The sequence below is a fragment of the Phalaenopsis equestris genome, unplaced genomic scaffold (genome assembly GCF_001263595.1).
Source record: "Phalaenopsis equestris unplaced genomic scaffold, ASM126359v1 Scaffold000246, whole genome shotgun sequence".
NCBI lineage: Eukaryota > Viridiplantae > Streptophyta > Magnoliopsida > Asparagales > Orchidaceae > Phalaenopsis > Phalaenopsis equestris.
In genome coordinates, this window is record NW_018164688.1 from 38,588 (window position 1) to 63,972 (window position 25,385).

At 36.6% G+C, this 25,385-nt stretch overlaps 1 protein-coding gene across 1 annotated transcript; it reads right to left on the bottom strand.

The window, feature by feature from the left end:
- Nucleotides 1-849: 849 nt before the first annotated feature.
- Nucleotides 850-23,979, bottom strand: LOC110024094. The gene is made up of 9 exons (XM_020723838.1): nucleotides 23,665-23,979; nucleotides 14,366-14,480; nucleotides 14,184-14,275; nucleotides 2,577-2,702; nucleotides 2,353-2,473; nucleotides 2,036-2,120; nucleotides 1,480-1,593; nucleotides 1,336-1,375; nucleotides 850-1,224 (listed from the first exon to the last, which is right to left on the bottom strand). The coding sequence occupies exons 1-9, from the start codon at nucleotides 23,845-23,847 to the stop codon at nucleotides 1,072-1,074; spliced, it is 1,029 nt and encodes a 342-aa protein (XP_020579497.1). The 5' UTR covers nucleotides 23,848-23,979; the 3' UTR covers nucleotides 850-1,071.
- Between the last annotated feature and the right edge of the window lie 1,406 nt (nucleotides 23,980-25,385).

Genomic DNA, 25,385 nt, shown 5'->3' on the forward strand with positions numbered 1-25,385 from the left:
AACACAAAACCATGATCTGTGATAATTTAGTCTTCCTGGAAAACTCATTGTAGGATGGCAGCATGCGACACATCAATTGTCCATTTTAATTTTTAAGACCATGCATCATCCGTTTGGAAGCCTCCCGTCTTCATCAGAGCCTCCCGCGGTAGAATGGAGCTATGGGACCCACTTGCTTACATTTTGGAGAGAATCAAGATTGTGGAATATTTTACTTGTGCGGCGATTAAGGGTGTCTGGCAAAAAATTTATCCAGATGACCTCGAAAGACAAAACAGACAACACGAGCTCGTTCAGAACGTTATGGGTCTCATTCATCACGATGCATGCAAATCGAGGTCAAACTGGCATCAGATGACGAAACGGACTGTGCTTGTATGCTCATAGGGATCCCTCGTTGATCCCTACATGTTCTGCTTTTATGCTCATAGGGATCGCCCTCACCACTCGGAGACACATGCATTGCCTTCACCCACTTTCACATCAGCTCACCTGCACTTGTGATCCCCCTTATTATCCCTTCTCAAGCAACTGAATCAAGATATTTATTGTTTGCTGGAGCAGGATCATCAAGATTCTGGTACTCATCATTCTTTTAATGTCCACCATCGTTCCCTTAATTAAAAAAATGCTTAAATATTTCTAAATATGCAGCTTACCAAAGGTAGTGTATCTGAACTTCTAACCCGCATTACTAAAAAGAATGTTCCCATGGATCCTGAGCTTTTGTGCAAATCACCAGACAAGTGAACCTTGATTTCTTGCTATGGACCAAGTAGATTTATAGGATTTATGCAAAAGAAGATATTAACAGAATTATAAAAAACGACCTTATAGAAACAATCTATCCTAAAAATGAGTTCGCCAAATCAATACAGCAAGAACCGGTCAACATAAAAACAAGTGAAGGCCGGCATTATAAGTTGAGTATCGAGTCGAGATCTACATGAGATCTAACTAAAACAACAGGGTAGACCTGTGAGCAAAAATATCACTTTCAATCAAGAAAATATTCTTATAAAAAAAAAGGAGTTTTTTTACGTTTCACCCTTCACACCTCATCACAATCTCCTACCTGAACCACCATCTCTGGATAACTGAGATAGGAGTGTTAAGGAAAGGAGCATAGCGATATATGTACGGGTTGGCCGCTAGGCCGATGTTGGACCAGATTTTCCTGTGATAGCCACCAGTTGCAGGAGCATGATACATAAGTTTCAGCAGCTGCCACAGAAAATAGAATGAAAATACAAGTGAATTTGAATTTTTAAAGCTTCTGATGATGAGTTACAAAAAAAAAATATTCATGAGTTCATTAACATGACAAATATTGACCTGCCAGTACATGAATGTTTGCAAAATGCTACGATGCCATCTGGATTTGCCAAAATAAGGAGTGTCAGGGGAAGTAGTAAGAGAAATCTGAAGGTCTGGAGCAAATAGAAGATAATAAAGATATATGGAATTAGATTAACTCACGAGACAAGCGAGATAATCAGAAGGAAGCCCAGTGCAATCTCAGCATTTGAACTAACGATACTCAGAGTAGTTGAGTTCGCTGCTACAAAAAGACAAGCTTGCTCCAAATATCTCCTACAAATGAAACACCAAACCGAAAATTTAACTTTCAATTAAGAGCGCTCAAATTTTTACGACTGTCACTAGCTAAAAAAGCCTCATAAAATTCCATGACCAATCAACACTTGTAAGCAGCATGCAAGTTTGGAATAGTACCAAGTCCTTAAATATAAAGCCATTATCTTATACATCATTCCTATGTCAAGGTAGAAAAACAAAGCCACTTACTGCTAAACATTTACATAAACTGTTTACATGATTATTTGCACTTCATAATGATTAGTTCTTGAGGGATTACATGAGAAGGAAATTTTCATCCTCCAACAAGAATTCAAATCAAAATTTAGCGCCAAACAATAGCAGAATATTGACGAGATGTACATAACTCAACATACACTGAAAAATCATTATCATAATACTAAAAAAGGCATTGTAAGCCAACAAGAAGATTTGTTACCTGTAAAATAATGATCGTGAAAAATTACGGCTCAAGAATTTGCCGACATGTTCCACAGACCAGCAAACCACAGGTATTAAGCCAACTGCATGAAATTTGACAGAATAATTAGTACACATAGACATTCTACAGATAGAAGTAATGAGTGAAGCTACACTCCTCTAATAGAACCACACTTGAAAATATTCAAAATAAGTTGGCCTTGTAACCATTCTAGTATACAAAATTTATATTGCCCACTCAAAAGGAGTGGGCCTCAAATTCACATCAACTTTTAACACAGGAATAAAGAAAAAAAAGAGTAATGTTGTCCTCACGTTTTAAGTGCAGTCGAGAAGTAACGAGCAGGAGACAATACATGAAGTGGATAAAATCCTTTGTTGCAATTATTGACTGAAACCATATTTGCACAGCAGAAAGATTCCAAGCCCGGGGTATCTGCAGCAAAGGCATTCAGCAGTAAATTCATACAAACTTTCCCAGTAAATGGGCAAATGTAAAAAATAAATAAATAACTTTGATCTAATGAAACATGACTTACATGATATAGAGTGTACAATGAATAAAAAGACGATAAAGCTGTTCCCAGCAGTGACAACCGAAATGCCTTGTTCGAAAGATTCCTCGGTACAAGTGGAAGGGTGCCAAGCAAAGCAACAATCAACACCTGCCAAACCAATCAATTTACTGAAGGCAGAAACAAACAAATAAAGAAAAAGATAAAGAAGCAATTATTTATAACCATGCATCTAGAAATAAAGGATTAAACTCTATTAACGAAGAAAAAAACAAAAGACAATAAAAAAAGATGGTCTTCCAATCTTAACTCGCCTCTTCAATTATTCTTCTCATCATGCTTATATGACTCGAGAATTTCAAATCTATGGAATTCACTTTTTGGTGCTATCGTTGAAATATGGTAGACAAGAGGAAATGATGATAAAAAAAATCCAGAGAGAGCCATCTTCTCCTTGTCCAAAGGCAGAATAATAACCCAACACCGGGAAATCTTTTGTATCCACTTTCACAACCCATGGTCAATTAAAAGAGCTTAACGCCATGTTAGATGACTTCAAACCGTTCTTGTACATTCAAGCAACTACTGTAGCAATCTCAGAAGAGTTGGCTAGTTTCAAAGTTCAAAGTCCCACCACAAAACTCATATAAAGGATTTACCATCACAATCAAACACTTTAGCTGTATTCAATACCTATCATTTAGTGTTAAAATCCTAACTTGGCTCAATAATGCAACTAAGGAGATCTCACAGGTTCCCCCTTATTTTACCAATTTCAACCAAGCCCAGGCATTCAATGTAAGACCAAAAATACTTGAGAATCAAGGACACCAAGAAAGTGATGAGGTTGGTAAAGTCAAAACGAGTGAAGAGAATTTGAGATGAACTTTTCGTATAATCTACCTACAAAATGGTAACATCAGATCCGGACTAATTTACTCTTAAGAAATAGTGCTGATGTTTTTTGTCTGAAAGCTATCTGAGATGCTTTGAAGTTTATTTAATAATACCTTGTTACCCAGATCCAGTTCCCTAGTAAGAAGCACAAACTAGAGTGGAATGCTAATCTCCCAATCATCTACTGTGACAACAATTGTCACAAAATAAGGTAGACTGACTTCATAATCTTAAAAGCAATGTCAACATACAACCCAATCTTTGGTTAGTCGTTTTTGAACCATTACTAATTCATCATGTTTACCTATCATTTAGTGTTAAAATCTTAACTTGGCTTCAATACTGCAACCAAGGAGATCTGATGCTTTCCCACTTATTTTACCAAAATTTCAACAAAGCCCAGGCATTCCATGCACAACAAAACTACTTGATGAACAAGGACACCAACAAAGTGATAAGATTGTTGAAGTCAAAAAGATTGAGGAGAATTTGACATGAAGTTTTCGTATCACCTACTACACAATGGTAACATAAGATCCGAACTAATTTTAATCATAAGGAATAGCGCTGATGATTTTGTCTAAAAGCCATCTGAGCTGCTTTGAAGTCTATTTAATAATACCTTGTCACCCAGAACCAGTTCCCTAGTAAGAAGCACAAACTAGAGCGGATTGCCAATCTCCCAATCATCTATTGTGACAGCAATTGTCACAAAATAAGATAGACTGACTTCATAATCTTAAGAGCAAGTCAACATACAACCCAATCTTTGCTCTGTCGCTTTTGAACAGGTACTAATTCATCATGTTTACCTATCATTTAATGTTAAAAATCTAACTTGGCTGCATACTGCAACAAAGGAGATCTCAAGCATTCCCACTTATTTTACCGAAATTTCAACCAAGCCGGGCATTCCATGCACAGCAAAAAAATACTTAAGAATCAAGGACGCCAAGAAAGTGATGAGGTTGTTGAAGTAAAAACGAGTGAAGAGAATTTGACATGAAATTTTCGTATCACCTACTTACACAATGGTAACTTCAGATCCGAACTAATTGTACTCATAAGGAATAGCGCTGATGTTTTTGTCTGAAAGCCATCCGAGATACTTTGAAGTCTATTTGATAATACCTTGTCACTAATAGAATGATCGCCTAAGAAGCAAATAAAGCAAAGAAAAGTGAAGCAGGATAAATCCAGCAAGGGATTACCCGCAACTGAAGCAGGGACCAATTCACACCTGGAACGAACCGGTCTAGGTAATTTTGTGGTCGTAGGTTCAGCCAATCCTATGAGGCCACTCCCGGTAATCTTATCAATATATATTTGTTACTGATGTTTTAGCATTAGTTTTTTTTCAGTGTTTTATATTAGGACAGCCGCACGAGCCTCGTCTTCCCTTAGAGGGTTGTATTATAGGGTTGGGTTTCATGTGATGCTTCGACTGTATCTTGGTCTCCAAGTGGTGATTATCTTCTCAATCCCTCTTCACATCCCTTTCGCTTCGCTACCACGCCTTCCTCATCATTGTAGCCACCTCGACAGCAGTCCTGTTGTTAGTCCTGCAATTCCTTGTTGTCCAACCACCCTCCTCACTGCCATGGCCCTAGAACGGTCTTTATGCTGTCCCGCAGCCCGACAAATTTCCTACCGCTGTTGCCATCATACCCGCTCGCCACCAACGCCCGAGAACAGCGTTCCTAGTTGTTTCTTGTCGTTCCAGCCACCTGGTTAGCTGCTTCTCTCATCCCAACCTGCTGCCCTTACCACAACTCCCCTTTGTTGTCGACATCCTCCCCCATTGTTGGCGTAACCTAGAACCATCCTATCCACCTGATTTGCGGTTGTCCAACCCCTCCTCTCTATGGCTACCACCCTTCCAGACCCTCCTCTTGCTGTCCCAACCACCCACAACTCATTTCAACCACTGTCACCACTTTGCGACCACCTAGCCGACCTCCATCACCCATAGATCGAACCCTATTGTGAGGTTGTCATGTGAGTTGTAATTTCTCCTTTCAAGTAATATTTTCTCGTAACCATCTATGTGCTTTCAATAATAATATTTATTTTTCCTATTATGATTTGGATTAACTCTGATATTATTTAATATCAGACCTAGCTTAATATTAGTTCTATCATAGGGTTTCTAGCATCCTCCCATATCACCTCCCAATAAAAAAAAATTTCCCTCCTTCCACCTACCTATACCAAAAACCCCAACCATGTCACTGTCGAGACAATTGTCAAAATTTGATCATGAATCTACCATGGATGACATATAATGGCTACTCCACCAAGTGCTACATCAGCTCGATGCCATTGAGGAAATGACCCAGGGCGGAATCACCATCGATTCTAATAGTTAAATCCATGAAGGAGAGCAAAAAGAACACCCGAATGCCTTCTGTAAGGATGATTCCAGTGGAGAAGAAGAAAATCCACAATATTCAGCGAAGGCCTCAAGCTGAAGTGACTATTGGAAAATACATAAACGAGGTGTCTGCTGGAGTATATAAAGATGAGATGTCTGTTAAAGGACACATAAATGAGATGCTTGTAAGAGGATACAAATATGGAGTGCTTGTTAGAAAATACATAGATGATGTGTCTATTGAAGGATACAAAGATCTGGGAATGAAAGTAGACCTATCAGACTTCGAGGGGAGAATGGTTTCAAATGATTTCCTCAAGTAGATGCAGCATCTTAAGCAAATCTTTGAATACAAAGCTCACCGCTATTAAGCTAAAGAAGAATGCTTCTTTATAGTGGGAGAACTTGAAGATGGAGAGACAAAGAGAAGGACGGGACAGAATCACTTTTTGGGAGTAGAAGAAATGGGAGATGCAACGACACTACCTACCCCCGCACTACTGCTAGGAAATTTTCTTAAAGCTCCACTGCCTGAAGTAAAAGCTATCAGTGGAGTACACGTCAGAATTTTTGCAAATTAAGTTGAAGTGAGCTAAAGTAGCGAGAAGAGCACACCATAGCCAGTTACTTGAGAAGCCTGAAGCCCACCATAAAAAATGTGGTCCAGCTACAACATTATCGGACACTGAAGGACGTGCAGACTTTAGCACTGAAAATAAAAGAACAGAAACAGAGCAGATAACCACCGCCAGTCAGAAAAATACCCATAGTTGGAGATCTCAGGAGGACACGCCACAGGGAGTGGAGCATAATGGACAGGAGCAAAACAAAGCCACTCCGAGCGAAAAGCCTGAAAAGAGTAGCACGACTACTACAGTCTCAAACAGAATATGTTTTAGGTGTCATGATTTTAGACACATCATTACAAATTGCCCGACGAGCCAAGTTGTGTCTATCACCGAACAAGGTGCTATGGAGGAAGTTAGCGACAAAGAGTCAGCTGAATAACTAGTTGAAGAGTATAGTCGTATATCGAATGTGGATGAGATGCTCGTGGCTCCATGGGTTTTACATACAGGGAATACGAGGGAGCTGCAGTAGCTTCGCCACAATATATTCTACACACGTTGCACTGTGAAAAGAAGGATATGAGTCTCATCATTGATGAAGGGAGCAGTAAGAACATGGCTTCCACACATATGATGGACAAATTGAGCTTCATGACTCAGAGACATGCCCAGAAGTACTCCCTGACGTGGTTGAAAAAAGAAAAAATTGTCAGCATAGACAGAAGGTGCCTCGGGGAGTTTTCGAATTGGAGGTTGCTACAGGATCAGGTTTGGTGTGACATGCTGCCCATGGATATCTGCCACGTTTTGCTGGGAAGACCGTGGCAGTATGATCATAGGACTAAACAAGATGGGTACAGGAACACCTATTCCTTCACGAAAGGTGGAAAGCGCATCGTCCTCTTACTTTATATGGAGTATGAGATTACAAGTGCTCATGCAAGCAAAGAAATATCGAGAGGGCCCGTTTTAATGATGACTTGCAAGATAAGAGAGTCAGCTTCAGAAATAAGGCAGCCGACACAGAGAGTTTCAGGACTTGTTGTTTGATAGCTTACCGCTATGGCCGCCATCATTCGGAGAGATTCAAGCGACCCTCAGGGCAGCCGACACAGAGAGTTTCAGGACTTGTTTGATAGCTTACCGCTACGGCCGCCATCATTCGGAGAGATTCAAGCGACCCTCACTTCAAATCAGGTTGAGCCAATCTAGGTTGCTTTCAAAGGATCCAACAATACATACGTTGCAAGAAGACCTAGTTCAGTTCAGTAGTGAGCTCCCAGAAGACTGAATAGATATGAATTGTTACTCGCAAGTAGGAAAAGATTCTCAAGTGTTTTGGGGGATAGTGCAGCTGACAGTGGGACTAATGTGCTCATATCAACGCGGTTGAGTACCCTTCAACCCAGAAAGATTACAATAACTCCGCTCACTTCACCATGTAGACAAAAGCTTCAACAAATAAGGTCGAAGCTCTCCAATCATAGGAGGTTGGCGCAGGATATCTCCAACGCGAGATTACCTGCGACTGAAGCGGAAGTTGATTCATGACTGGATCGAACTGGTTCAAGTAATTTTGTGGTCATGAGGTCGGTCGATCCTATGGGGCCACTCATAGTTATCCTATTATTATCTGTTTGTTTTCTAATATACTTGGGGTTTTTTTTTTTTTTTTTTTTTTTGGACAGCCATCGACATATCTTCTTGCTTTCGAGAGTTGTATCCTAGGATTTCAGGTGGTGTGTTGATCGTATCTTGATCCCCACGTGGTGATTATATTCCTTATCCCTTCCTACATGCCTCTCGTTTCACTACCAGGCCTTCCTCTTCACTGCATCCACCCCAACTGTACTCCTTTTACCGTTCTTCCTACAGTTCCTTGTCGTCCAACCATCCTCCTCGTTGCCACAACCCCACGATAGTCTCCTTGGATGTTATGCATTCCCTCGTCTTCTCTGTCGCTGCCTCAATAACTCTTGCTTGTTGTCGCCGCCAAGAAGCGGTCGTTCCTAGTTGTTTTTTGTTGTTCCAGCCAACCAGCCAGCTAATGCTCCCTTCCCAGCCTGTTGCCCTTGTTGTAACTCCTACCCTTCACTATCAACGTCCTCCTCCCTTCCTGTCGCAATCCAGAACTATCCTTTCCAGCCGATTCGCTACTTCTTTGTTGTCGCCACCGTTTCAGCCCCTCATTTTGTTGTCCCAACCACCCACAACCTATTTCAGCCACCTAAATTAGCTCCCCGACCATCTAACAAACTTCCACCACCCATGAATCAAACCCTAGAGTGAGTTTGTGTCGTGTTTGTTGTAATTTTCCCTTTAAAGTGTATTTAATTGTAACCACCTATATGATTTCAATAATAATAGTTGTTTTCCAATTATAGTTTAGTTTAGCCCCCGATATCAAAAAGACATCACAAATTAGATGAGGCGGCTGATTAAAGTTAAAGTGATTAAGCTCCTTAAAGTCATTTTCACAGGAGAAGTTTAATATCTTATTTGCGTTTCCAATTAGGTGATCAATAAAAGGTCAAATAGCAAATGAAGGATGGATAGTATCTTTACAAATGTTAATTTAAAGACTAACATTCTTAAGTTTTTTCACTGTGTAGAGGCTTTCTTCTCTATTTTAAAGTTTTTCCTCTAATGGACAACTACAACTTCGATCCCAACTCTTGCTTCCTAAAAAAAATCAAAATAGTGGTTGCTTTCTTTCAACTGCGGAGATCAATGGAAGTACTAGAAAACATAAACAACATTTTCAATAGTGATCATACAATAATAAAACAATAACTAATAGCAAAATACACCACCTTGCAAACAAAACAAGACAACAACGACAAGACAACACAAACAAGTGTCATCCAATGCCTACACAAAGAAAAGCAACATTGTTGGAGACAACAACCAACACAATATTAACGCTAGAAGTAGTGCCGAAATCAACAAGGATACAACAATGGCTTCAGCTATGGTGCTTGACTTCAATTCCTTGTGAGCTAGGATAGTTCGGGAGAGATAAAAGGGGAAAAAAAGAATATTTAACAGAATTCTTTGAATTTCTAATAATTTCTCAACAGAAATTAACTACTTATAAGCAAATACAATGGGAGCAAATCATCTTTTCCAAAACAAACTCCACAAAGAAGAGGGAAACACTCATCTACCATAACAAACCTGTTAAGTTCAAATTAGATAAAAATTTAGTTGGAATAATCCTAATATGAATTCAAATTTGAATATAGCTTATCAAAAATAAATTCACCCTTATTATTTTGAGCTACCCCTGTCAACAATTTCTTAGAGAAATCAAACTATTAAAATATTGACAATGATTTTTTTTTATTTTTCCACAATCTGATGCCCAAATCACAATCAAAGAGAATTGATTGACCACCTACTAATTTGATCGCCGGATCATGATATAAGAGGATTTCAATCCAATGAAATTAAAGCTCCAAATGAGGAGTTCTTTGTGAAGCTTCCTAGTATATCACTTGGCTGTGCTTAGTAAATTACCTTTCGTGCCAATAAATAACGTCTCCTTTGGTCCTCCTCAGTTTTAGTAGTCTTCGTCACCATAGGGGTTGACCAATCCTTAAGGTACCACCAACTCCAAGATTATAAGAAAACCAAACACTCCACAATATTGAGCTAGTATGCACATAGGAGGGACCCTTGCTGCAAATGGATGCATCCTAACTCAATGGGATACTACAATTTTGTTAAAATTTATTAAAATCTCATATAATGATTTAGCATAAATGCCTATTATCATAGAATATTCATGCAAAATACTTTTAGACGCTGCACTTGTGATACATGTTTCCTTTGCATGACAACAATTATATTATTGGCTTGACCTTTAGTTAATTAAACAAGAGAGGTCGCTTAATGGTAAAATGTTGATCAAATGCTAATCAGAGATGGTGCCAAGAAGACAATGCCAAGTGTTAAGCAAGGAAAACAATAGGCAATGGACCAGGCGAGTAGAGCTCAACATGGAGTCAAGAACTTATGACTAGGCCATGTTTGTGCACAATTCAAGCACCTCATACCTAATCATTGCTAGATTGTTCAATCATACAAGTTTTTTAGCAAAATTAAGGATGTTTTTGCATATGATGTATCAATTTGGCCTTCATGTACTTAGAATTTTGTAACTTATATTATTTGCCACTCAACTTTAATTATTGGGGAGAAGGAAGGTTGGCCTTCAGGTGATCCACTTTAAAGGACTGTGACAAATTATATCCATTTAAGCAATCAAGTGCCCTAATGGATAATGATCTGTAAGTCCTGTGGGTGAGTCTTATATGAACCATCATAAATAGTTATATTCAAATAATAATAGTGATATAAATATTCTTCAAGATGATTAGTCGGTTGTTAGCAAGGCAAAATAAGCAGAGTTCTACACCAGCAATTTCCTTTTTTATTCTTCTTTTTGTTTAAGGTAAACACAAATTAATCAACATTTCAGTGAAAAAATATTTATCAAATCATTACAATCACCCAAAGGTTATACTTCTTAATAGACATGACTTTGGAAGTCCTTAAATTACTTCACTATAGGAATCTATATTCTAGGGTTTAGGACTTGATATGCCTAAATCAATTTTACAACCTTAAGCCTTCACGCTTTATTTGACTGACATAGATTGATGCTTGAAGCCACATAAATCAATAAGAAATTGATGAACCAAAAGAAAGCTAGTATAGCATATCAACTTTAATTTTTGGGAGGAAGGTCGGCTTTCATGTGATCCACCTTAAAGGACTGTGCCAAATTATAAACATTTACGCATTTAAGTGGCCTAATAGATAATGGTCTATAATTCATGTGGGTGGGTCTTATTGAACCCTCTTAATTAGTTATATTTAAATAACAATAGTGATATAAAAACACTTCAAGATGATTGGTTGGCCGTTAGCAAGGCAGAATAAGCAAAGAGTTCTAACATCAACAATTTCCTTTTCTTTTTCTTCTTTTTCTTCAAGGTAAACACACGCTGCTATTAATCAAATTTTCAATGAAAAGATATTTATCAAATAATTGCAATGTTACCGAAATGTTATCTCTTAATAGGCATATGATATAAGAAGTCCTTAAATTACTTCACTATAGGAATCCATAGTCTAGGCATTAGGACTCGGTATGCCTAAATCAATTTTACAACCTCAAGCCCCCATGCTTTATTTGACCGACATAGTTCGATGTTTTAAGCCACATAAATCAGTAAGAAATTGATTACCAAAAGTAAACTAGTATAGCGAGATCAACTTTAATTATTGAGAGAAAGGTTGGTCATCATGTAATCCACCATAAAGGACTGTGCCAAAGTATAACCATTTAAGTAGTCAAGTGACCTAATGAATAATGATATGTAATTCTTGTCACTGCGTCTTATTTGAACCATCTTAATTAGTCACATTCAAATAACAATAGTGATACAAAAACTCTTCAAGATTGGTCGGCTGTTAGCAGGGCATAATAAGCAAAAAGTTCTACATCAGCAATTTCCTTTTCTTTTTCATCTTTGTGTTTAAGGTAAACACATGCTATTATTAATCAAAATTTCAATGAAAAGATATTTATCAAATCATTGCAATGTCACCCAAATGTTATATCTCTTAATAGGCATATGATGTTAGAAATCCATGAATTACTTCATTATAGGAATCTAAAGTCTAGGATTTAGTACTTGGTATGCCTAAATCAATTTTACAACCTCAAGCCTCCATGCTTTACAGAAATCCATGGAATCTAAAGTCTAGGATTTAGTACTTGGTATGCTTAAATCAATTTTACAACCTCAAGCCTCCATGCTTTATCTGATCGACATAGTTTGATGCTTTTAGGGCACATAAATCAATAAAAATTTGTTGAATCAAAAGTAAATTAGTATAGCAAGATCTACGATCCAAGTGATTGTACTCTCCAAAATCAAGTAGCATGTAATTAGTCAGCACACAACATTTTTGCTCATTAAATATGGGCTATATAAGCTCCCAAGCCACAAAGAGTATGACAAGTTTAATGATTTGTAAGAAACTAGGGAGAAATAAGAAAGATCCTAAGATGTTCTCACTCCTCTAAGCCATAAAAAAATGAAAGGGCCATTAAATATCCAACAAAGGAGAAGTTTGTCAGGCTCATAACTATCTTGATGATAGATCTCCGTCATTATGATCACCATCATATCATATAAAGAGTTATCCTAGTCATCATATTTCTATCCTAGAGATGATGTTGGTGAATTTCACTTAAGCATGCTGTTGTAGAGGAGCATCACAACCCAAGCATTGGCCAATGGCTAGTTGTTCAACAGCTCATTTCTCAAATCCTCTAATCATTTGATGGAGCATTATCCGCTTAAGTTTGTGCTCTAAGACTTATTTTCTTGATCTAAGAAATATTGGGAGGTATGGAGGAATATGACATATTCAGATTTACCATCACCAAAATTAAGCTTTCAGATTCAGCTGTGATCCATAAAATTTGGATTTGATAAAATGAATAATAAATTGCCACATGAACAAATTAAAATTACTATCAATCCCATTTTCTCATATATGCGACCAATTAATTTTTTACCTTTATTCCCGTTCAACTGGTTGCACAATATTTTGTGCTAATTTCATATGCTACCCTCAAAGTGCATGGTTGAATGAAAAATATAACACCAAAGGAAACACAACTATGATAAATGTTATCTAGGCAAGAAAACAAGATAAACTAGTGTAATGCAACATGGCTTACCATTTTATATTAGGAAATCAATCATATGACTTGCCATTTTATAATAGGCAATCAATCATTTCCAAGAATCAATTTTCCAACTACCTATACTGAACATAAGGACAACAAGTAAATGATAACATGTACTAGTTGCATGGCACTTATGCAAGATTCATTCTCACCAAAGGTAGAAAAATAATTACTCAGGTCAATATCAAAGCAAGGATTGGTTTGCAATGGACGACTCGTTCAAATTATGAAAAATGTGTAGAAAACTTGACAAACATAAACATGTTTATGATTAGCCAAATTTTAAATATACCTACAACCCAGAGGCCAACTTGAAAATGTTATTGCTGCAAATAACACTTGGTTAGAGTCATGATGTTGCCTTAACATGACAAATGGAGCTTGAAATACGGACATAAAAGCGAGAAGAAAATATTACTGCTTAAAAATATGCAACTATTATGTTTGCACTGAAATGATCCAACAATAAAGTAACTTTTAAACCCACTAAAGCTATAAACTGTTGGCTAGCAAACATAAAAATTGCTTGAAATAAATATAGAATGCAAACGTTTCATAAAAAGGAGTGCTTCCACTATCTTCTCATGCAGTACAACCCACTGAATATCTGTCCAACTGCAAATTATGAATCTGAATTCATAGTAAAAATTCCTCGGAAACCATCAATGGGATCCAGGAGGCAGGCTAACATAAGAAACACATAAGTAAACTGCATGTATTTTTTTAGGTTGGTATTATTGTCTGAAAGGCATGGTATAAGACAGATTTAAGATGAAACATAACGCATGTTCTTACGAAGAATTATGAAATACAAATGCCTTACAATAGCTTTCATGAATAAGAAGCCTTGTCGATAATTTAAGCATGGTGTATACACACAAAAAGATTAAAAAAAAAATCAAAAGAACATTCTTACAAATAATTTCAAACATTTCAAAAGACATAAAGAAAAAAATAAAGGGCTAAAAACAAAAGTATAGATAACATCAGTCATGTTTCTGAAAAAATAAATTTTGTACCCATGCATTGACAGAAAAGTGAATAGTCTGCTTATCCAACCGCAAAGAACTTGAGCTCCGGCGGGACGTTGCGGAAGTTCCTGATCTTGATGCTACATAAAGCTCCCTCATTAATCAAAGGAAACATCATCAAGGTCATAAAAGGTAGAAAAACATGACGCAACCATGGATATTTTGTCCACCTGAACTTTGAGGCCTTGGCTGCACCCTTGTTGGTGTCGATGAAGCTCTAGAAGATACTGTAGCTGACTCTGAGGAACTGGCTGAAGATATCATATCAACAGCAAAATCTGGATCCTTCAAAAACATAATGAATGGAACTGAGAAAAGACATTTAAATTCTTTACACTGTTTTCAAACATACTTCTCTAAAACTAGCATTATCTTTCAGCTAAAATCTCTATAGAAACAGAAAATGTTGAAACCACACGTTTGAGATAAATTAACCATGAGCACCCCGAGGTGTTCATATCTTCATTATTGAAAGTAAAGTGGATAGGTCAAGGTAATGCTAATAAGCAAACGTTGTCAACTGGTTGATGCATTATGTTAACAAGCAGAACTTCTCAACATTGAGAAAGAAATTTCAATATTACCTCACTGGTTCTCGGTTTCAAATATTATTAACATTTTATCTCAATTTCATACAACAATTTCTAAAAAGCATCCGTCTTTTAAAAGATTTTAGAAACACATTCAGATATTATTAACACATTTAGTTAGAAAATAAGTAACACGATAGCACTAATTTAAATTTGCTCAATAAAGTTTGTTTAGATAGGAATCAAGTTATTTGATAATTTAATCATTAATATGCTCGATCATGGCTCGATTATCATCACATGAAACGAACAAGAAGTAAACTCAAATAGGAATTAAACTTGAACAAAAACACAAAGCTCGATTAGAGCTCGTGATTGAATTTTATAATCAACCTCAAGCTTGAAAATAACTCCCAAAAGCTCAATTTGAGCTCAAGCGAACTCAAGCTCCAATTTATAAACAAGCTCAAGCTTGAACACAGTTCTGCTCGACTCGATTCGATTCGTTTGCAACCCTATCAAAAATTAAGGCTATCCATCTAAGTTATTTTAGGTTATTTTCAAGGTATTTGATGATTAACCAAATGAAACCATAACTTTTTGTATATTTGGCAGGAGCTTACTCAAGTTTATAGCATATGTCACAACCATTGGACATTTATGAAACAAGTTTGAGAGAAAAAAAACACGGCCATATATTCAACTTCGTTCAAAAAAAAAAAAGAAAAAGGTCAAAAAGTTCTAGTCTAATTGAAATTGGTCTAGGACTCTGAGAAGTTGTTTTGAAAGCGGATCTAGTAGTGAGGTAGTTGAGGAATAGCAAGGTAATGATTATACACGGGTTCAACAGCGTTTGGATGGGGATAGAGGTCGTTTGGGCGGCTGTCCCCAACTGAAAATATCGGAGGTAACCACAAAACAATGATGTACGAGATCCCGTGACTTCCGATTATAGAAATCTCGCAAGATTTCAGCGTCGAAGGATCATGGAAGTTACGTTGTCGGCCAGCCAGTAGCAAAATCAACAGAATTCACAAACCTGTCGAGTTCCCGAGCGGGAACAAATGATTCTTGGGATCATAGGAAGTCGAATGCGCCCAGATTGTCGTTCATTTACCTATTTCAGCCCAATTTCTTTCCTTTTTGATTTCTTTCATATTTATTTATTTCTAATTAGGTTTTTTTTCTATGAGGGGTTATTCATATGTAGTTATCTTCTATTTCTTGATGCTTTTGCTTTGTTTGGAAATTTTGGATATTGTAATATCTAATTTCTATATAAGGGTATGTTTGGGCAGCTGCAGCTTATCCAGATAAATAATTTATCCTGATAAGTTGTTGATCAGCAGCTGATCCGAATAAGTTTGTTGACTGTTAGGTTTGTGTGTTTGGAAAACAGCTGATTTGCAGTTATTTCTGAATAAATGATCATTCTGACCCTGATCTAAATAAGCTGATTATATGTTTGGTTTGTGTTTATTTCTGAATAAATGATTATTCTGACTCTGATCTAAATAAGCTGATTATATGTTTGGTTTGTGCATTTGGAAAACAGCTGATTTACAGTTATTTCTGGATAAATATTCATTATGTCACTATGCGGTTGTGTTGTTTGCAATGGAATTGTTATGGTCATATATTTGGTAGTTTAAAATCAAAAAAACTACTTCATAACAGTACAAAACAAGAACATCCCAATTTCATCCATTCATCAAATTCTCAGCAAAACAAATCGCACAAAGAAAACTAGGTAAAAACATCTCAATTTCATCCAAGTAAAAATAAATCTCAGTAAAAACAAATCTCAGTAAAAAAAAGAAAGCCCAATAAAAACAAATCTCAATAAAAACATCCTGATTTCATCCATTCATCAAGTTGTAGTTCATCGCACGAAGAAAGCCAAAATCGCATGGAAAAAGTGAAATTATCACAGTAATAAGCACACATTGTAGAGGGGAGGGATAGGAGAAAGGAACCATATGCGTGAGAGGGATAGATATTACCGAGAGCAAAAGATGTTATTGGAGAGAGGCGAGAGCGAGAGAGATCGACTCTAGGGATCGGGTCGAGGACAGAGGGGATGCAAGGGCAACAGAATAAACGAGAGTGAACGAACGCGAGACGCGGGGTAGAGGTAGTTCCCGCGGTCACTTTTATTAACAATTCAAAACAAATTTCACGAAACGTAGCAGAGACGCAATTACCAAACGGAACGATAGCATTTTGTAAAAGTTGTCCATGACTTTAATCAGCCCCAAACGACCCCTTAATGGAGTGTTGTATCTTATCCTTTTGTAGGGTAGTTCCCGCTCACTTTTATTAACAATCCAAAACAAATTTCGCGAAACGTAGCAGAGACGCAATTACCAAACGAAACGATAGCATTTTGAAAAAGTTTTCCATGACTTTAATCAGCCCCAAACAACCCCTTAATGGAGTGTTGTATCTTATCCTTTTGTAAGTGGTGTGTATGAATCTTTCTCAAGAGCAGTCAGTAAACCTCCTCGTTGTCTATGCCTTGTCGTTCGTGGTTCTACTCACAATTTTCAATAAGGACAACTGTCGAAAGATGTATATACCCTTCCAAACATCATCAACATTGCACATTTCGTTCCATTGCTACTCCACAACTACCTCCCCATAAAATTCGCTTCCCAATAACTTCTAGCAGGCCAAAAACGGTATCATTTAGTAACAGAGCATGATGAGACCTAACTTTTTACGGTAAAATCCAACATACCCTAACTTTTCCTACTGAAATTTCATAATCTTAACCCTAAATTTTCAAAATCCAGCTTATCTACCTCCATCAAAATTTCACCCTAACACCTACCACCAAAAATGAAGCCATCGAAGAACTTTTAATCACAATCCTATATCCGCCAAAAACTTGATCAAGGTGAAATAACGCAATGCCACCTAAAAAATTCATAAATAGGTGTCCAGGAGTTTACTATGAAAGATATAAAAAGAGAAATCCGTCAACTGCAACAGAGGCTTGTTATCTGTGAGGGGAGAAAATATGGTGAAGGCATCCATAACCACAACAGCGATTCATCATATAGAGAGAAGGAAGTGAATTTCTTCTCCAGGTAGTTTCTAGTGACAATGAACCACTACCTCAATTCAGTATGAACTATCAAAAGAGAAGCCAAGATGTTAGAGTAAAGGTAAACTTACCGAATTTCGACAGTCACATGGATTCAGATGGGTTTATTGAGTAGCTTCAAACAATTGAGCAATTTTTTTTAGTATAAGCATGTCCAAAGGACAAGAGAGTTAAACAACAGTCATCAAGCTCATAAAAAATGTTACATTGTGGTGGGAGAACCTAAAGCTTCTTTGACAACGGGAAGAAAAAAATAAAATTATTGTGGTCCAAAATGAAATGAGAGATGCTACGTAGATACCTTCCCTGACATTATCAACAAAATATGTTCATAAGACTCTATCACCTACGCTAGAGAGATTCTTCTATTGAAGAGTACACAACAAAATTTAAGCAACTTATGTTAAAGTGTGGGTCAGTGGAGCCTGAGAAAAACACCCTAACTCAATATCTGGGAGGATTGAGACCATCCATTGGCAACATGGCACAATTACAGCCTTATTAGACATTACAAGATGTTCAAACCCTAGCTCCAAATGTGGAAAAATAACATCACCGGGTGCGGCCACACTTCATGGGCAAAGCTCATTCCACATAATCAGGCAGCAAGAGTGCACATCCCAGTCGACTCCGAACAAAAAAAAAATCAGTTATAAGTGGAGAAAAAGTGGAGACCTCCAATACTCTCAAATTCGTGTTAGCAAAAAAATGCCTAAGTGCCACAGCTTTGGGCATTTTGCATCTGATTGCCCAAATAATAGTGTGGTCTCCTTCAATGAACTGAGAGCAGTTGAAAAAATAGATAGTAACACAGGAGCATTGACAGAAGTGAGGACACAAAGGGAGTAGTACCAACTCCTAGCTAATGAGAGAGAGATGCTACTGATTCCAATTGAGCCCAAGAAAGTGATCACAACATAATTAATATTGATTGCCTAAGAAGATATTGAGACCAAAGAGTCAATACCATAAGAGGTGCGGCCATTCTTGAAAGAATTGTTGAATATCATGATCTATAGTTTATTCCCTAGGTGGTTATCCTTGAGTTTGGTTCATCCTGGCATAGATTTTATTTCAAAGTCAGTTCCTCCAGACGGACTTGTTTATCGTGTGCTTTGTCGAGTACGAGAAGTGGGAGAAACATGTTACAAATGTAAAGGCTTGAGACTTGGTTAATGAGAAAATTCGTTATGTGCAGTTCCAACATAGGTTGTGCCAAAGAAAGATGGTTACTTATTCTATCAGGACAAACTTTAGAAGGACATGTGTTTTGGAGCTGCCTGAAATGGATGTGAGCATAAATTTTGCAATGGAACCGGCTCAGACACAGCAAGGCAATGACTTTATTATGATGGTTGTAGATTGATTCCAAAAGCCTCCAGAAAAGAAAGTCTCTCCTAACTGGGGAGAACGAGGGAGTGTCCGCTACAGTCACGAGATATCGTGACTCCCAATCGCAAAAATCCCATGACCTCACGAGAGCGAAAGCTTGCACAATTGCAATGGGCTAAACCACATGATTCCAACGTCGAAGGATTGCAGGAGTTATGCTATCGGCCAACCCATAGCAAAATCAATGGGATTCACAACTCTGTCGAGTTCCAAAGCGAGAACAGTGGATTCTCACGATTACGAGAAGTTGATTATGCCCAGAACCTCGTTCCACTACATATTTCAGCCCAATTTCTTTCCTTTCTGATTTCTTTTTTATTTTTCTATTTCTAATTAAGTTTTCTCTATGAGAGGTTATTTATATGTTATTTTCCATTTCTTGAGACTTGCTTTGTTTGAGTTTTGGAGATTGTAAAATTTAATTTCTATCATAATTGAGTGTTGAATCATTTTCTCTAGCACGTGGGGTGTCTCTATCTTGCTCGAGGACATGTGGCAAACCTCCTCGTTGTCTGTGCACCATCGTTTCGTGGTTATTTTAGCTGTTTTCAGCAGGAACACCCACCGAAGAACGTCTATCCCCTTCCAAACGCCATCAAACTCGCATATTTTCGTTCCCTCACTATTCCAAAATTACCTCTATGCAAAATATGCTTGCCAAATACCTTCAAGGATCCCTAGAACAGTATCAATAAGGTTATTATGTTTTCTAAATCTTTGATTCAGCAATGTATATTTTACTTTTAAGAACATTTAATCTACACTACATCTCTTATTTAACTTAAAAGTGGCTGGAATTTATTCCAGCACTGATAATTGGTTGCTATCTTTGATAAAGAAGGCTTGAAAGCAAAGAACAAGGATGGGAGAGAATATTTATTAACAAGATTCATCCCTGGATTCACCACAGCTTGCTGATTGAGTGGAAGAAAAAAACAGAATATTCTCAATATTCCAAAATTCTAGAAATCGCGTCTTTACTATTCATTGTACAGTCATTTGTGCCTTCTTGATTTATAGAATAAATAAACTAAACTTTTTTTTACTCTGTCGCAACTGGCAAGAAAATTCAGCCATTATATAGTTTGGTATGGTTGCTAGGAGACGCAGAAACATCACCATCAAGAAGCCAGGAGGAGCAGAAAGAATATGCAAGATTGAATCCAAAAGAAAATGATGGCTTGCATAAGGGATGAATGGGTAGTGTAGCTTGGTTCACACTTTTATTTTCAATTCTGAGTTTAGATCCACTCAGTAGTGGAATTAAATAAAATAAACATTGTTCTGCAGTGTCAAAGCACCTTGATGACTACTTGTACAACCTTGATGAATCATCCCATGTATTACATGCACTATAAAAACATATCAACGCCTTACTGCTGTACCACACACCATCTCACCATGTATCAAGAATGATGCATGAAATGAACCTAAAATAAGGTGCATGAACCAAAATTGCTTGAATCTTAAATAAAAAACAAAGATAAACTCGATCAACTTCACTCTATATTAACACCGCTCACAAAAAATTGCATCCAGAAAATCCTCAACCCTAAACCACAGTCACCATGAAAAAATGACATGCTTGTCCAGGAAAACCGTGGTAGATGTGCGTTTTTATTATGTGCAAGGGAAATTTCACTCCCATCAATTTGATATTCATGAGTTATGTAAATAAATGTAAGAAATATTTTTATGGCTTGCTCACAAAAGAAAAATGTTGGTGTTTGCAAGCGTATTCTATGTTGTGGCATAAGTGCTGGACATTGTTCCAATACAAATTCTTCTTTACATTTCTTCCAAAATCCAATAGTAAGGCATGATCACCATAGCTGTTAGCTTACCCGATTTGCATTCAATAAAACATATAGAAGAACTATCTGAAGACATCAACTTGTTAACTAAAATATAGATGGAACCCACTTAGCTCTATGAAAAGTAGATTGTGCCCAATTTAACAATCAATCTCAAAAATGATAAGAGGATCAAAGTGAAAAGTGCCTATGTTGTAGCAGTATCACGTGATATAAATGAGATAACTTATTGCATACACAAACATTATGGGTATGAACAAACGAAAAATATGTGAGTAAGAATCATTAGAAATAAAAAAGTTTAGCATTCATGCTGACTTTTGTAACGATATTGAGCCCATGGAGTTCACTCCCAGCTAATTTGAATGGTTCAAACCAACTCTTTGAGTTTAAATTAAGCCATTCACATCTCAACCCAGGCTACTCACATGTGAGGTCATAATACGAAACGTTGTTTAAGAAGGTGTTTGAGATGCATGTCTCAAAGTATGAGCGAAAAAAAGTGCCTCAAGGCTTGAGCCTAATTATCACCAGTGAGGCTTATGCCTTTTTTATCTAAGGTGTATTCCTGAGGTTTTATGCCTCAACTTGTTTGAGGTGGTGCCTCAATCAGTTTATGAGGAAAAGATTTATAAAACTATATTATATTATATTATATTATTAATATATAGTATATATTATATTATACTCTTATCTAAATGTATGTGTGTGTGTGTGTGTGTGTCTCGCTTCGATAGACAAAACACCTCAAATCCTAATTTTGACTTTTTAAACCTTGATATATAAGTAAAAAACCATTGGGAATTTTGTCATCAAACTGATTGTAATTGTTGTAGATCTTTAACCTATTAAAAACACTATCCATGTGTTGCCAATTGTCGCTTCTCATATTCCTTTAATGGAAAGCCAAGTTGCCTTGCACTTTTTGGTGTCAAACAACGCCACTGTTGCTCTTAGTATCTTATGCAAACCTCCCTTATCCGATCGATACCAAGACAGTGGAACCAATGTCAATATTTAACAAAGCCATTCTAGTTGTCAAACTTATCCTTTGCATCTCATATAGCAACAAAAAAAACTCCCATCATCATCTCCTTTAGCAATGGCAAGGAAACGTTCCACATTGACATTACAGAAGCTTGGAAAGGCCATTGTTGCTCTACCCCACTATAGATGTGGCCATGATTGTGGCCTTTGACGCCTTCAATAGTGATAGGAAAAGATCAATTGGGGGACCTAGAATAAACTTAGTGTTAGATGAAAAGATCTAACAAATAAAGATGCACTAAAGAAGTATGCAATAAAGTACAGGCCCGACTCAATAAGCTGCTTAGTAATTTCAGATACTATAATTTAGTCAAAATAAATAACAACCTAATTAAATGATTCCTTAGACTAATCGAGGATTTCAAAAAGTAAAGAAGTCGACAGAATGTTAGGTAATAACGAGAGGTCTTGAGTGAAATTTACTCTAGGGCCATATTAGATGCTATATAATAAAATACAAAACTGCATTATCAATTGATTTGCAATATGGACATTACAAGCCTGTTTATGAAAGATTTGTCATTAATTTTTATGTTTTGTATTTGTACCTTACCTCAGCATTGGATGTTTTCGTTTGCAAATTTAGAATTTTAACTCGATATTAATCATGCATGAAATTTATGCATCAATCCACTAAGATATACATTGCCTGACGGATTAATGCATGTGTATCTTATTTCTTTCCCAAGTGTTAAGATCCTATATCATGCAGCATCTCAGCTAAATGTTTACATTAAGAAGAATTAGTAGTGACTTGCATTCCATCTTTGCTGGTGTTTTTTTTTTTTTTTTGAAGCAAAATGAACGCAAAGTAAATCTTTTTATGGATTTGAAATACCCAGAATTTTTATTTTCTCTGCATTTGAAAAGCGTGAAATTGTGTCATTTCAAATCTCGTGTAGTGGCCACCTGTGATTCACGTACCCAACCACTAGCCGCCTGCCACTCAACGCTCCAGTCTCCACCCACCAGTATATATATATATATATATGCATTTGATTTGTATACAATTAAATAGCTTAACCATATCTAAGAAAAATGTATTACAATTACTCTGCAGTTATGAAATGCCCATATAAAAAGAAAAATCCAACCATAACCCTAAATGGAAAAAAAAAACTCAAGTCTAAAAACATAATGATCAGATCAGAAGCCATCATTGCTTATAAGTTCCATATACATTCACCAAACAAGAAGTGCTGAAGTGACAAGGAGCTCAAACTGATGGTTCCAAACGACTCCACACATCTACAGCAAAAGATCATTGAATGCAAATGAACAAGATCGATCCAAAACATGTGAAATTCAGGCAACCTCTATGGAAAATACGGCTGAAGTTTTCATCTGGTCGGCATAAAGCTCGAGGTGCTCCGGGCAAGTGGGTTTTGGAAGCATGCTAGGAAGAAACAGAATTAATCATATAGAATAAAAATGAAACAGAACAAAGGATCAGAAGAATAAGTCGCCAAGGCAAGAAGATGACACGTAAAAATGTATGCCTTCCATTAGCAAAGTGAGTTCATCCAAATCGAAAACGATTGATTCTGCACGAGGTTTTCCCATTCTATTTTACTTACGACGAATCGCTGGAAGAACTTATGCTTGTAGTGGTTAATAACATCGGATCGGGATGCCATGTGGGGAGGGATCAGCACGTTCGACCAATACTCCGCCCACCGAGGATCGCCGTCGTAATTATACGCATCTGCTGCCGCCCTCTTCACACTCTGCGAATCTCCTCCACCGTCCTCGTCTCCCATCTCTCTATCTCTCTCTCTCCTGCCTCTCTTTCTCACAGAAAAAAGATCTTGGCCCTTCTCCTTTCCATGGCGAACAATTGGAAATAACACAATCAAATTTTCTCCTTGACCTAATCTCTAGGCTTTACGTGCATCTACATTAAAAGGATGATATATATTTAATATTTATTTTTTAAGAATTTTTCTTAAATCTATATTTTGAATTGCAATACCCTTGTTTGCCAGAAATAAAGATTTAATTAGGACGGTTAAGTATCTGAGTTCGAGCTGAGTTGGGTTGAGTTGGGTTGGGTTGGGTTGAAAAAAATTCGATCTAAAATTTTAGCTCGTAGTTCGTAGCTCATTTATTTAATTTGATCTCTACTTGGATAAAAATTTAAATTAATTTTTGAGTGATTAACGACCGTTGAGCTAAACTTATAGCCCAAGGCCTAATAAAACTCGTAGCTCATTTATTTAATTTGATCTCTACTCGGGTAAAAATTTAAATTAATTTTCGAGTGATTAACGATCGTTGAGCTAAACTTATAGCCCAAGGCCTAATAAAACCAACAATTATAATAGGATTCTTTTTTTTACTTTATTTCAACATCGCTAGCACAATACAACCAAAACTTAAAACACATAAGACTTCATGATAATATTTATAATAATGTACAAATCATGTTTAAATTAAACTATTCAAATAAGGTTGGAATCTAGTGCATGTTCAAATTGACTCACATCCAGACTTAGTTCAAGTCACTTAAATCATGCTAAAACACGTTTGAAATGCATTTGAACATTCGAATATGGCGGAACCATTGCTTTATTTCGTGCATTTTGTCACTTATGAACTTGCTTCACTTTTGTTAATTTGCAATATTTATAAGTATTTGCTCTAATTGTTCATGTAGTTATTAAAATATGTATACAAAGAAACTTTATTTCAATTAAAGAGAGAGCGGGTGCAAAATAAAAAAATTCAAACATATGTGTACCATGTTGGAATAATATTCAAATGAAATATAATCTTGTTTGAAGTTTGCTCGACCCTTGAACAAATATTGAACAACTTCATTAAAGCTTGTTTATTAATTGTTTGAAGTGAGATAAACTTTTTTTATCATTGATTATTTTTTTTTTATTCTTCCTCGGTCATTGCATGAATCTTATTCAATGAAACTTCGAATGTTCAATTATGAATTAAACTTATTTTTAACATGGTCAAAATAAATTTCAATTAATCTTCAAAGCTTTGATAATTTGTTTGCTAATATTCTACTGGTTTTAGGTTTCGAAGTATGAATTATATTTTTCAATCTCGATAATCAAATATGTAGCATACTAATCTTGAACAGGTGGCGAGAAATATAAAGGAAAATTTTAATTTAGAATTTTGCTCATTGTAGATTAAAAATCAGTCTTCATGGGTCAAAGTTCACACCCAACATGTTTCTCAGGCTTGGTTTAGCCCATTGCATGAAAGACACAACTTTTGTCGAAGTGATCCATTAACCTCATTCGTCGATCTATCATGAGTCTTCTACTCATTGTCG

Coding starts and splice junctions, on each gene's coding strand:
- LOC110024094 (XM_020723838.1), bottom strand. CDS start 23,847: ATGGGAGACGAGGACGGTGGAGGAGATTCGCAGAGTGTGAAGAGGGCG. Junction 14,481..23,664: donor AGTTCTTCCAGCGATTCGTC/GTAAGTAAAATA, acceptor ATGTTTTTGAAG/GATCCAGATTTTGCTGTTGA. Junction 2,703..14,183: donor ACTTTTCTGTCAATGCATGG/GTACAAAATTTA, acceptor TTGGTTTGGCAG/GTGTTGATTGTTGCTTTGCT.